The sequence below is a fragment of the Pipra filicauda genome, unplaced genomic scaffold, assembly GCF_003945595.2.
Source record: "Pipra filicauda isolate LSUMZ 115617 unplaced genomic scaffold, ASM394559v2 scaffold416_size611912_pilon, whole genome shotgun sequence".
Classification (NCBI taxonomy): domain Eukaryota; kingdom Metazoa; phylum Chordata; class Aves; order Passeriformes; family Pipridae; genus Pipra; species Pipra filicauda.
Genome location: NW_024104550.1, coordinates 231,965 through 245,420, shown reverse-complemented (window position 1 = coordinate 245,420; position 13,456 = coordinate 231,965). Strand labels below are relative to the sequence as shown.

General features: G+C 49.9%; 1 protein-coding gene across 3 annotated transcripts in view; it reads left to right on the top strand.

The window, feature by feature from the left end:
* Positions 1-317: 317 nt before the first annotated feature.
* The window catches only part of DIXDC1 (DIX domain containing 1), a 29,722-nt gene continuing 16,583 nt past the window's right edge, over positions 318-13,456 (top strand). Inside the window, exons 1-3 of one of the 3 annotated variants that reach the window (XM_027734512.2) lie at positions 318-405; positions 12,245-12,374; positions 12,821-12,946. In XM_027734512.2, coding sequence (XP_027590313.1) covers positions 355-405; positions 12,245-12,374; positions 12,821-12,946 — 307 coding nt within the window. In that variant the 5' untranslated portion in view covers positions 318-354. Of the gene's footprint in view, positions 406-2,653; positions 2,921-12,244; positions 12,375-12,820; positions 12,947-13,456 lie in introns of those variants that run through there. The other 2 variants (XM_039385504.1, XM_027734511.2) reach the window with 2 other exon arrangements.

Sequence of the window (13,456 nt, the reverse complement as noted above, 5' to 3'; positions counted from 1 at the left end):
CCCCTCCGGAGATGGCAAGAGATGATTAAGGCCTGTGTGCAGTGTGAGACAATGGAATCAGGAATGGGTTTTCCCTGTGTTTTAGAGGAATTCTGTCCACCAGACATACTTTCCACAGCGAAGAAAATGCAAATGTGTGTAAATGGCCCTAAGGCTGTAGCCCTTGGATATATTTTCTGCAGGAAATTAAAAGAATGGGCAATTTTCCCCCTTTGTTTTAATTATATTCAGACTTTTTTTTTTTTTTGGTCTGTTCTCCCTGTGAGAAAGTTTTTTGCTTTTTATTTAATATATTTGCTTTTCCCCTCAGGCTTCAAGGAGTGCTGGTACCTTCCCCTGGGGGCTGAGCTGAGCATGGGAACTCTGATGGACACGGTGCCCTGTCCCCCACCTCCTGCACCCTCTGTGAGTCCCCAGGGGCCCTTTTTGTGTGTCACCTCTGTTTTGGGGGCTTGCTGGGGAGTTTGGGAGGGGACACCGAGTGACACAAAGCCATTAAGTTGCACATTTGGGTTATTTGGATGAATTCCTGACTCGGCCTCACTTGCTTTTCTCTCCCCAACCAACATTTTGTCAGCGAGAGCTGAGCTGTGCAAGGCCAGGGGTTGGGGCCGTGCTGGAAGTGGCCAGGAGATGGCAATGCCACCACCCAAACTGCCACCCCGTGGGGTTCTTTTGAAGGTCACTCACAGCAGGAACCCCTCCTGTGAACGTGTCCCTTTGGCATCATTGCCCCGTGCCCTTCATTTTGGAATTCCCCCATTCCCCGGGGGGGGGAAACTCAGGGAGGATTGTGGAGCATCATTTCAGCGAGAGGCTGTTCCTTCTGCTTTTTGCAGAGGGAACACTCAAAGGCACTTTATGATGCCATAAAACTGAAAAAAAAAACAAACAACCCACGTTTTCTGCTACAAGAAGCTGAAAAATTTCAGAGTGAAACACAAAGGGGGAAATAGCATTTAATTTTCCAGAGTTATTTTCAGCACACACGTGCACCCAAGGTGTTCCCTTAATAATAATAATAAACAGGAGAATGGCTCAGCATGGCCTGCCCCTGTCCAGCCATCAGGAACAGCCTGCTTTTATTCCCTCACATTCCCATTGTCAGACCCAGGCAGTTCTTTTCCAAGATAAGAAACCCCACGCAGAAGCAAATCTCTGATGCCAAAACCTCTGTACCCGAGCCTGGCACACAGAAAGAGAACCCTTTGCTGTGTTGCACATTTCTTATGTAGCCCTGAAAAAGAGATAACAAAAATACCAAATATATAATTGTAATAAATGTACTGTAAGAATATTATAAATATCAATATATTAATATTATGAACAAATATAATGTAACAAGTAAATATATATATAATAAATTATTAGTCAGCAAGAGCATTGTAAACTCCACAGAAAAGGCTCTGTTTGTTTTTGCTTCAAAATTAGGTCACTTTCTGCCTGATGGGGAAACCACTTAGTTTTTCCAAAATATTTTAGTGAAATTACAAAGGCACAGGCTACTCGATTGCATCACAAAGAGATGGGGATAAATATTTATTGCTGCCTATTTAATGGCATTTTGAGGCTCCAGAGTAAACTGGATCAAGGTACCAACCCCCAGCATTTCCAGCTTACGAGGTTTTATGCAAAGCCTCCCAGTAATCTGTTGTTTTGCTTCACAGATGTGGTGTTGCAAGCGATGAAAACACAAAAATCTCCATTCCCGGTGACTTAGGGGCGGCGGGGAAAGCAAACATGAATAATTTAAAGCTCGTGTGTCACGGAGGTGTGTGGGGGGTGACTCCTTTTGGAACGACCTGGCTTGGTTACAGAGGGAAATTACCTGTTGCTTTCTCCCTGGGTTTCAGCCGCCTCTCCCTGTGTGGAAAATGGTGAAATTACGTTTTTTCCTCGTGATGCTTCAACACTTAGGCAGGAAAAAACCCATGTTTTTAAACGTATCTCTCGCTTAGAAGTGCTTGGCGGGTCTTTGGGACCTGGGGCCGCGGGTCAGTCCCCGCAGCGTTCCTGGGCAGGCACAGCCTCTGCCTGGAGCCTTTTCACCCACTCCCACAGGGGTGGCTTTCCTTTTTTTTCCCTTTTCCCCCGGGCGTTTCCTGTAAGGTGATACGAGCCTGGAGAGATATCCGATACTTACTCCCGGTGTGAGCTCACTTATTGATTTAGAACCGTGCCGGGGCTTTCATTTAACTGTATTTCGCTTCAGTCTGAGCGTTTTTCTCCCTCTCCCTCTTTTTTTTTTTTTTTATCCCGACCGTTTCAGCGTTCGAATGTGCGAGCGATGTAAACGCTGTGGCTGCCGCGGGGCTGCAGAACTGATTCCTTTTGCTTTCCTGACCTCCCCAGGCATCCTCTGTCCCTCCCCTCCGGAGGGGGCTGGCAGGGCTCGCCGGCTGCGGTGGGTTTGAAAACCTCATTTTTTAAAATATTTTTTTTTAAACTTTTATATATATATATATATATATATATAATTTTTGTTTTTTTTTTTTTTTTTTTTTTTTTTTTCCCGCGCGCGGGGCTGGAAAATGGGTTTCAGATGTTGGGTTTTTTTTCACCCACCCCGAAGCTCGAGTCCTGCATCTCGCGGGCGGAGGCGTTTCCATGGGAACGCCGCGACATCCCTGCGGCCGCTCCCTCCCTCCCTCCCTCCCTCCCTCCCCGGGCATGCCCACTGCGAGCCCGGACTTTGGCTCAACTCTCCCCGAGCCCCGAGCCCCGCACATATGGGACGATGAGAGCGGTCCCCCATGAGCTCCAGGCCTTTGTCTCTGCGAGGAGAAGGAGGAGGAAGAGGCGCCCGGAGCTGCCCCGTGTCCCCTGAGAGCCTCGCCCGCCCGCGGGCTCCCGGAGGACGATGCTCGCCTGCCTGGCCAGGGGCAATTTGCTGGATATTCTCCAGGAGGGCTTCACGGAGGTAAAAAGAAAAAAATCCGCGCCCCCCAGACCTCACTTCCTCGCGTGTTTTTCTGCGGGAATTGTTGCGTTCCCTGCGCTCCGCGGGAGCGGGGAAGCAGGAAAAGGAGCGGGATTTCGGGCTGGCTGCTGGCGGAAGGGAGCACAGCCTTCCGTGCCGCACAGCTCTGTTCTGAACTGCAGCCAGGGCAGATTATTCAAATTCAATTCAGCAGTAGGGTTTCGCTTGCTTTTCTTTTTCTTTTTCTTTTTTTTTTTTTTTTTTTTTTTTTTGAGCGGTTTGTGGCTGTTTTACAGCCGGTGGTTTTAGCTCGAAGTTTTTATTCCCTCCCCCGGTGCTTTACTGTCGTACCAGTAAATAATACAAACTGCAGAAGGCTCCGGAGTAGTTTGTTGTGTGGAGCTGACTCCTCTGCCGATGTCTGTGTGTCTGAAGGTTGTAAATCTGCTTTGTGGACTCCCATTTCTTGCGAGAGGCTGACAAAGAGCGAGCTGGCTGGGTGGTTTCCCCCCCCTCCCCATCTTTTGCTGTAAGTTGAACCTCTAACGGGACCGAAATTCAGCTTGGTCGGGAAAATGTAATTTTTTAAAGTGTTCTTTATTTGCTTATTCTGCTGTTAGGAGGCTAATAAATCATAAAATAAGGAGCAGTACCAGTTCCAAGGTGGGAATCCTGTGGCTGTGTGGCGAGTGCAGTGTGATTTCCCTCCTTGGGGTGCACAAAGAATTAGTTCTGTTGGGCTTCTCATGGACTCAGCACAAAATGCCAGGGCAGGACGTGCTGGAGGATGATTTCTTGTCTGTAAACTGAAAAGGAAGAAAAGTGGGGGCTTTTGCTGGAACCAACGAGTGGCTTCTTCTTGCTTCCTCACTCGGTATCAGGGACAGTGTCTTGGGGTGGTTTTCCTCTTTCTTAGGGCACAGAGCTGAATTTTGTTTGGCGTTTGGTGATTCCTCATCCCTGCAGAGCTCAGCCCCCGTTATTCACGGAACACGAACATCCCTGCCGGGCTCCACGGCACCGGTTCATCCCGGGAAAAACAAACTGGGGGTGAAACTTGAGCCTCTCGGCTCCGCCTCGGGTCTCCTTTGATCGCCCGGGGTAGCTGGAAACGCTCCATCCCCTCCTCCACAGAGTATCAGTCTCGTTCTTAGCCAGCAAAGGTCTTGGTTTAGCTCAAGCTCACACTTCCTGTGCTTGAGGGCAGCAGATGCTTCTCAGGCATAAACTAATAGTAGCCTGAATGCTAATAATATAATTGATATAATATAATTAATAAAGGGAACACAGAACAGTGACGTTCAGTGCTGGCCCCACCCTGACTGTCTGGTTTTACCCAGCTGTGGAAAAAACGCCCCTCTCCCACCATGAAAACAGATTCTCCCCCATGTGTCCCACTCTCTGCCACATCACACACTTCAGCCTCTAACAAAAGTCAAACTAAAATCAATTTTCCAAGTGCAGAGCCTGTGATGCAGAGAGAGTGACTTGCCAGGGACGTGCCTCACATCACAGACAGGGCTGGAGATGAGGAGGAACCCTGTAATTCCGTGCCTGTGTGTCCTCCCCTGCCTCTTTGGACCTTTGGTGCTTATTTACAGTAGTTCCTGGATGTGAAGGAGTGTCCCAGGGTGTGTGACCCCAGCACAGCCCCCTGACAGGGGAAGGCAGGTGACTAAACCCAAAAAAATCAGACTCCAGATAAGAAGTCAGACCTGATGTGACACAGGGAATTGGGGCATTGCAGGAATTTCCTTGCTGGTCCAGTGGCTGTTCTTTAATGGGGCATCTTTCCTGCCCAGGTGGCTCTTTGGGTGAGCAGGTACCTGGAAACACAGAGGGTGTGCTTTCCAAATCTGTGCATTAGCACACACAGATGAGCTGCTTGCAATCTCCTGGGTGCATGTGCAGAGCTCAGGGGCATCCCCTGGCTCCTGGAGGCCAGGCATGGTCCTGTTTTCTCCAGGGGTATTGATTGTTTCTGTCTCTATCTCACAATTTTGGCCAGTAATCCATGCCTGGGAGGTTACCCAGCACAGGCAGGACGCCACAGGCAAGTTTCTTTTGTTCCTTTGTGTTGTTTCCCCGCTCTGCCCACCCTTCTGAGTGAGAGCCACCCCAAACCAGCCCAATTACCTCATAATTAGTGCTGGGGAATGCACTGTGCTCGGCCCTTCTGCAGCTCAGGAGCTGTTCTGCTCCACGGGTCATGTGGGACTGATGTTTCCTCCGGGATGAGCAGAGTCACAGCTTGGAAAGGGGGCCCTGGAAACTGCACCCTGGGTGTGTTCCCCTCCCAGAGCCCCCGGCCAGAACCCCTCGTGAGCCCTGTCACCTGCAGCATCCAGCCAGGGGGGTTTGTTTGATGTTTGAAATGAAGCCCCCCCCGGGCATCCCTCCCTGGCTCATGAATGGGCTGCCCTGCCTCCAAGGGGTTCCCCTGCTGTTCCTCAAGCCCTTCCCCTGCTCTGAGGCAGATCAATAACTCAGCCCCACAGCTGGATGGTGCCATGGGGACGTGTGGCTGCTAAAAGCAGGAGTTTATAATGAAAGGAACCACAGAGAGCAGGGGCTCCCCTGTAGTGACTCTGGCCATGTGGCCTCAGCCTGTTCTCCCTCCTCAGGGAAATGCAATTTATTTGAGATGTGTGCTGACACTTCTGCCAGTTCTCTAAAACAGATGGGGCACAGAGGACTGTGTCAGAAATGGGCCTGTATTCTAACAATAACAAAGCTTCTCCTTTTCAAGCTGGAGGATGATTTCCTCTGGCAAACTTAATTATGGAGTTGCTTGTGTGCAGTGAGTAATTTCAAATAGATATTTGCAACATCCTCCACCCCCCCCCTCGGAGATTACATTGAACAAACAATCCACTCCAGAGAGGATGTGCTGGCAGGGAATTTTTAAGAGCCCAGGCAGAGGTTGTTTTGAAATCAGGGTCTCCAAAGAGCAGCAAAGTGAAATTCAGGGTTACCAGCCAAGGCTCTGCCCGGGAGAGGAAATATCTCCCCATTTCCAGGTGAGAACTGCTGCTGCCCAGGCTGTGCACACAGGGAGAGCTGCAGGGCAGCCAGGGCTGTGTTCTCTCCCCTGTTCTCACCAGAAAGCCCCTCACCAAGTGCTCCATGGACTATTTTCCATCAAATAGTGGGTTCTTCTTCTCTTGAGTGGCATCTGCAGTGGGTAATTCCTGATTTCCCACACATACAGTCTCTCCCCTTCACTCCTCAGGGTTTGCTGTATCCCTTGGGGGACTCAAAGTGATGAGGTGCCATCCTGCCTCCTTGCCCTGGGTTTGATTTTGGTTTGCTTTTCTGGCTGGAGTTGCTTTCTGGCAGTGAGGACTTGCCTGGCCCTGGCAGCCCTTCTGTTCCCCTGGCTGCAGCATCCTGATCTGTGATAAAAAGGGCTCTGCTGCTGTGATCCCAGCACAAGGAACTTGCACTGGCCCTGTCCGTGCAGGGAGTGCTATTTCTGGCTAATAGGATTCACCAGGGAGAGCTGTTTTGACTTCTGGCTCCCTCAGCCCGTTCAGCCCATTAGGACCAGCCCGTAACTAAATGCTCCCTGCAGGAGTGAATCCCCCAAACACACAAAGCTCTTTAGAGAAGCTGCTGTTTTCCACAGTAGGGCCAGGTCTCATCTCACACCAGCTTGGTTTTGCTGTGGCTGGTTAGTATTTCACACCTCAGGATTTCACAGCCTCTCTACGCTGTTAAAGCCACGGGATGGTCAGGGTACACTTGCTTAAACCTGGATCTGAAGAACCCCCTGAACCTTTGCAGGTTGTCTGTCAGGTCTGCAAGAGACTGGGTTGTAATTCTGCTGAGCCTTGACCCCAGACACCAGAGAGCACAGCTGGGGCTCCCCACTCCTGCATTTACACCCAGATGTGCTCCAGCAGACAATTTTTGGCTCCAGCAGGAATTCTCAGCAATTTTTTCCCCCCCAACCCTTGTGCCTGGCCAGCAACAGCACTGTTGGCAAGGGAAGGATGTGTTTGCTGTTCTATAGGATTAGGGGTGGAGCAGCTGGGATTCAATCCCTGCCTGAGGTCCCCTGTATGTGTAAGCCAGGCTGTCCCTTGGCTGTCCCTTGGCTGTCCCTTGGCTGGGTGTATTACAGAGCATTTGCACAGCAACACTCACACGTTTCTTGCTATCAAACCACTTAGAAGGAACATAAAAATTACTGCAGCTGCTTGATGGACAGAAACTGAGGCTGCCACGCTCACAGCAAGTCGCTGGCAGAGGGAAGAAAAGAGTCTGTGTCCTAAATGTGCCTTTTAGTGCCCTTCAGGGAGCCTCACGGGGTGTCCCTTCCCCTTTCCTTCAGCTGGAAGGTCCTTGCCTGCAGGAATCCCTGGGCAGTCAGTACACCCTGAGCTCAGCTCCTCCCAGAGCTGCCTTCCCTGCCTGCTCAGGGCTGGGGATGCATCCTGCTCAAGAAGGAACAATGCTCCTTTTCTTCCCCAGAGCATCAGGGAATGTCTCAGTGCAGCTTGTTTGGACAGACCTCAGGCTCTTTTTGGGTGCAGTGGAACCATTGGATAATTCAGGGTGAATCATGTGCTCCAAAGTCCTGGCAGTTTATAGTCAAAGCTCCTTCGTGGCTCTGCTTTTTGCCAGTATTTGCCTATATTTTTGCCAGTATTTGCCTATATTTTTGCCAGTATTTGCCTGTATTTTTGCCAGTATTTGCCTATATTTTTGCCTGTGTGCTGGCACAGAAACATTGTCTGGGTGGGAAAAGGGCCTCAAATGCTTCCTGAGCAGAACTCCTTCAGCTGTGAGTGGTGCTGCTGGTCCAGGATCTTACATTTGCAGTACTGAGCTCTTTCACAACACAAAATTAATAAAATACCAGCGTGTTTAGGCCCAGGTAAGAATGACTTCATCCTGTCCTGGAAGCTGGATGCCTCTGGAATGGAGCACGGCCACTGTTGGCTTTATAAGAAGTGAAAATCCAAGTGGCAGAAGTAATTTAGGGAGTTGGAATGGAATTGAGCCTTGCTGTTTAACACGTGAGCTCTTCCTGTTAATGGGTAAAGGACTGGGAAACACCTGGAAAACTTGGCAGTCAAAAGTTCCATGTCCTGCTGGACAGCTGGGCACTCTGGGAATGAACAACTTCTGCTTTAGAGTTTTGTGGAAGAAGAGCCCTGTGGGTGCTGATGGTTGTCCTGGTCATAACTGGGTGGGTTTTACTGCAGGACCATCAGGAGCTGCCTCAGCACATTGAACAGCCTGAATCACATTTAAGCAGCAATTCTGAGGGAAAAAAAAAAAAAAAAAAAAAAACCTTCTGCTGGCTTTGGGAGCAGGGAGAAACGTTCTCTTTGCCCATGGGTTTTTGTTTTCTGCTTCTACAAAGGCCTTCCCAAACAATTACAAAAATCATCGTCAAACTGGAGGAACTCCGGGTGGAAAATTACAGCTCCCATCTAATTAAGGTGATGCCAGAAAGCCCAGAAATCACACAAGGCCTTGAACACCACATCCTGATGCAATTAGGCTGCTGCAGACACTTGGTTCAGTGCTCTGAGCAGAGAGAACACTGAAAGCCTTTCATCCTGGGCCCAGCCCTGTGGCTGTTCTTGCTGACCTTGGGAGACCTGGGGCTGGGGCACTGCCCATGACTGTGAATAGAGGAAAAGCAAAGAGCCTGAAAAACATTGTTCTAGCAGGATTCTTCCCCAAATTCAGTGATAAGGATAGATTCAAATTCATCATGTTAATGCAGAGAAGTAACCTGTGTCTAGAAGCAGAGGCTCTTACAGGGGTCTGCTGTGAGGTGACAGCAGGGAGGTCAAGCCATTGGAGGGCTGAGAATGATTTTACACATGGACAAAGATTTGCCCAACATCAAAGGGTGCAATACCTTAATCCCAGAGAGGTGAAGATTAACCCTGTCCAGTGTAAGGCAGCACTGGTAATAAAGGACAGAGAGCACATCAAGGCACTGGGATCCACCTCTGTTTCCTGGACTCATTGAGGGTTGAGAGGGAGAAACAGGAGCCCTGAGCAGCAGGTGGGGAATGCACAGGGCAAAGAGAGCAGCAGGGACACCCACAAACTGGCAGATTTGCAGCAGAGCTGCTGCTTTTCTCCCACCTGTGGTGGGTTCCAGATAATGGCACTTAATTGTGATTATCAGGAAGGGTTCACAGCTGCTGAGGGGAAAAAAAATAAAAGGGCATTTTCCTCCTGCTCTCACTGGTTGTGAGCTGGGAGCACAGAGGTGTTTGCTCCTGACCTCCAGAGCTGTGTTCCTGTAGCCAGGAGGGCTGAACCACTTCAGGGTTCAGTGCTGAGCAAAAGAGATCCAAAGTAAAATCCTACTCTGAGATGTCCCTGCTGAAATACTGACCTGTGATTTGCCACTGGAACTATGCTGGGAAGTTCAGGTAGTCCCTAAAACCTTGCTTTAAAAATCTCCCCCTGCCCTCCCAAGCCTTCCAGGATGACTTGGATAAAACACCCCATGATGACCTGCCTGGGACCTGCAGCAGCCTGGGCTCTGAATTCCTCCAGGTAAGGGAGCTGCTCTTCCCATGGCAAGGTACAGGTAAACGTGGCTTTTTTTGGAACACAAAGCTCTGTTAATGTAAACAGGATTAAGGTTAACTCCCCCATAATCCTAATAATGTGTGTTCTGTATAGTAAACTTTACACCAGGCTGTTTTTCCTCTGGAAAATTCTGGTTTTGAGAGAAACACTAGTGAGGAGCAGAGCAGTGTGAGCCCTGGCAAGTGTGGGATCGGACTGAGCAGGAGCTCCAGCCAGAGTGCAGGGAGAAGTGGACACAGCCTTGGCCCAGGAAAGGAGGAACACTTTTGGGGTGTGTTATCCACCTCCTTGTTTGTTCCCAACCTTTTTTTTTTGTCCTCCTTGGAGTCTTGTTGACTGAGAGGAGCTGAGACCTGTGTGAGCCACGTGTTGCACCTGAGCTGCAGCCCCAGCTGGGGATGGAGTGTGTGGGTTTGGGGGGTTTCTGTGGACAAGTGCAGGCTCAGGGGGGTTTTTGTGGGGTGGAACAGGCTGTGCAGAGCTGCTGTTCTCATGGCAGGACACGTCCTAGAAAAATCTTGGTTTTCTCTGTGCTGGAAGGGGGTACCTGGAGTGCTTTCCAGCCCAGATGGCAGGGATGATCCATCCCAGCAGCAGAGCACATTGCCCTGGTGGTAGTTTTTGAAACAAATGGAACTCTGAGGGTGTGAAACAAGTCTTTTGCCTTTTTTTTAGGGCTCTGATTCCTTGAGCTGAACCTGTGGCTGAGGATCAAGGCCTTGTGCTTGTATTAAAGGTCTAGGGCTGAAGGTTTGGCCCATGGAGTCACTCCCCAGCTGATGGGGAACCACAGAGGATGGTGAAGCAAAGCATTTTTGACTCTCCAGCTTGAAAACTGCCTCTGGGGTTTCTGCTGAGCAGCTGGGGGGGCTTTGTCCCTTTGTGCATTCAGCAGCACTTTGCCATTTTTAGGTCACTAAACTTTTATGTCTTATTTTCTGGGGAAGTTCAGTCACGTGCTCCCCTCAGCTGCCAGAAGTGGCAGCTTGCTGCCTGGATTTTTTAGCTCTGCAGCAATCCAAGTCTCTTGCTAAAGTCATCGGAGCTTCTAGGCTTTGGATGCAAAAATTAGGAAATGCTGATCAGTCCAACTGTCTGAACTTCTGCAGGAAAATCTTATGCTTTAATGGAAAAATCCCAAAACCAACCAACCAAACAATGGAGTCAGACTGTTAATGAAGTGTAAGTCTGCAGAGTTCCAGCAGTCACTGGTATGAAATTACTTTGGGCTGGTGACTTTCATATTCCATCGCCTCAAAAGCCTCCTTTTAATACTCAGAGTTTAAAATGTAAATGCCCTGGGATTTAGGAATGACTTTTTTCTAATAATAACAATGACAACCTCTTCATGCTTTTAAGAGACAGACACTAAAAGCTTGCCAAAAATGCTTCCTTATGAATGCACGAAGAATGCTCTGAGAAAAGGAACAGAAAACAAACTCCCCAGTGAAAGGGTCTTTTTTTCCTTTAAATGAGGCAGAAGTGTCTGAGCCATAAAGAACCCTGCAAAACCTGCAGATTTTCTGTAGGCACTGAGGGGCTGTGTCCTTGTGGAATTAGCACCAGTTTGGAAAATGGTTTGGAAAAGCAGAAAACAAAGACCTCTGGAACTGGGCAGGCAAACCTGCCTGGAATTGTGTCCACTACAGCCAGAGCAGAGCCCGTGCCCGTGGCAGGCCAGGTCTGCTCCAGCAAACCTGCACCAGAGCTGCCACCTCTGCTTCCTCCTTCCCCAAAGCCATCAGGCTGCCCCCCAGCCCGTGTCCTCTTCCAGTTCTCCAACCCTGCTGAGTGAGCAGAACTGACTGGACACAGGGCCAGGCACCTTTCTGAGCCAGCAGAGAGCCATGTGGGATTAAAGGTGGATTTCCTCTGTCAGGATAATTAAGAGTGATGCCGTGACCAGATTGTGACTCTGATGGGCTGTAAAAGCATAAACTCTGACATTGCTGAGAGAACATGGAATGGGGACTTAAAACCTGCTGCATGGGCACAATAATGGGAAGCTGAGTGAAAAGAGAGGTAATCCCATCAATGGATCAGTTTGTTTACCCTCCGGGTCCCACTCCAGCCCTGCCCAAAGGGATTTGGGTGTCACCAGCAGCCCTGCTCACCAGGGGAGGGCTACAGAGGGTGGGCTGGAAAGGGAAAGGTCGCTTGAATTTGCTCTTTGCCTCGTGGTCAGTTGTGCCAGATGGGGTTTTGTGCTGACCAGAAACCTGAGTTTGCTTCCCTGGCCTCTCCCTCCTGGCAACACACGGAGCCACGGGAAGGGGCATCCAGGGCAACCTCCTGGCAGTGCTGTGGAGGGAGGCTGCTGTCCCTTCCAGGACATCTGTCCTGGTTGTCCTGGCAGAGTTCAGTGGAGAATAACACAGGGTTCCTTGCTTCTGCACTGTGGGTTTTCTGCTTCCCTGGTAAGTGGATGAAAATAGCCTGGATGGGACAGTGAGTACTGCGAGTGAACAAACCGTGGCACCAGGAAGGAGGGGATGACAGCCTTGGTTTGGCAAATCAAATGTAATATAATCAAATGAAATAACAAGCTCTTCTCTCAGCTCAGCAGTCCTCTGCTCGTTCTCCCTGTCCTGGTGTGGGGTGAGCTGCCCCACAGCACGCAGAGATGTCACTCCGAGCCCAGCAGAGACCTTTGGTGTTTGTCCTCAAGGGCACAGGACTGAGATCCGTGGAGATGAAAGGGAAGACTGAGGGCTGTGTGACTTCCCCTGCAGATGTTTTGTTTCCTATTTTCAGCAACAGCTCCAGGCATACGTGGCCTGGGTGAATTCCCAGCTGAAGAAGAAGCCAACGGTGAAGCCAGTCCAGGACCTGAGACAGGATCTGCGGGATGGAGTCACTCTGGCTCTGCTCATTGAGATTGTAGGTCAGTGATGACATCTGGCACTGTTTTTCCTCCTGCAGTCCTGGCTCTGGCGTGGCAGGGGCTGCCTGGGCTCTGGCAGATGTTACTGATGGGGTCACAGCTTGAGGGGCTGGGGGGAGGGACTGCCAAAGGAAGCAATCGCCCAGCAGATCATAAATGCAATCCCATCCGAGTCCTTATGTTTTAGGGGCAGTTACAACAGATGTGCTAAAACCTCTCAGGGGCTATATGGACTCCCACAAGGCTGGCACCTTAAAATAAACCCAGTACAGTCCCCAACCCCATTATCCCTGGTGCTGGGTACCGTGTAAGCAGGACAAGAAGCCACGTGTGCCTCCTGCAGTGCCCAGACAAGAGATCAGATCAGTCCCTGCACCTCCAACAGCTCCTTTGATGGTACCAAGCGCTTCAGTTCCCCTCTGAAAAAGCTTTTTCCCCTCCTTTAGCTGGTGAGAAGCTCAGTGGCATCGAGGCCAACCCCACCAGCCAGCAGGAGATGAGGGAAAATGTGGAGAAAGTCTTACAGTTTGTGGCATCCAAGAAGATCCGCATGCACCAGACATCAGCTAAAGGTACCCGGCCCTGGGGGGGGCCCAGAGGGGTTTAGCTGCTGAAAGCCTGTTCCTGTCCTTGTTTTATATCAAACTGATAATGTGTTAGTAGATTAATGTATTAGTTTGTGGGAGAGTTTTGGGGTTTTATCTCCTGTGGTTCAGTAGAGGGTTTGGGTTGAAGGACAGTGGTAGCAGCACAGTGCACTGAAAAAAAAGAAGAAAAGTGCTTTTTCTCCTGCTACTGAGCACTCAGAAGCTCAAATATTGGTGTAATGAGGAATACAGACCCAGAATCTTTCACTAAAAAGACATATAAACCTGGGACATGGGAACATATTTCTGGTTCACTGGCAGCCCAGGGCACTGCTCTGCATGGCCTGTAAATAAGGAGGAGACCCAATGCACAGTCACATGGCTGTGGCACGGTTTAGTCAGGACTTTGTGTGCCTCAGTTGACTGCATTGTTTTGGAAAACCTTAGTCTGAAAGAGTGGCTGAGCTTTGCCATGAGATCAGTGTGTCTGAGCTG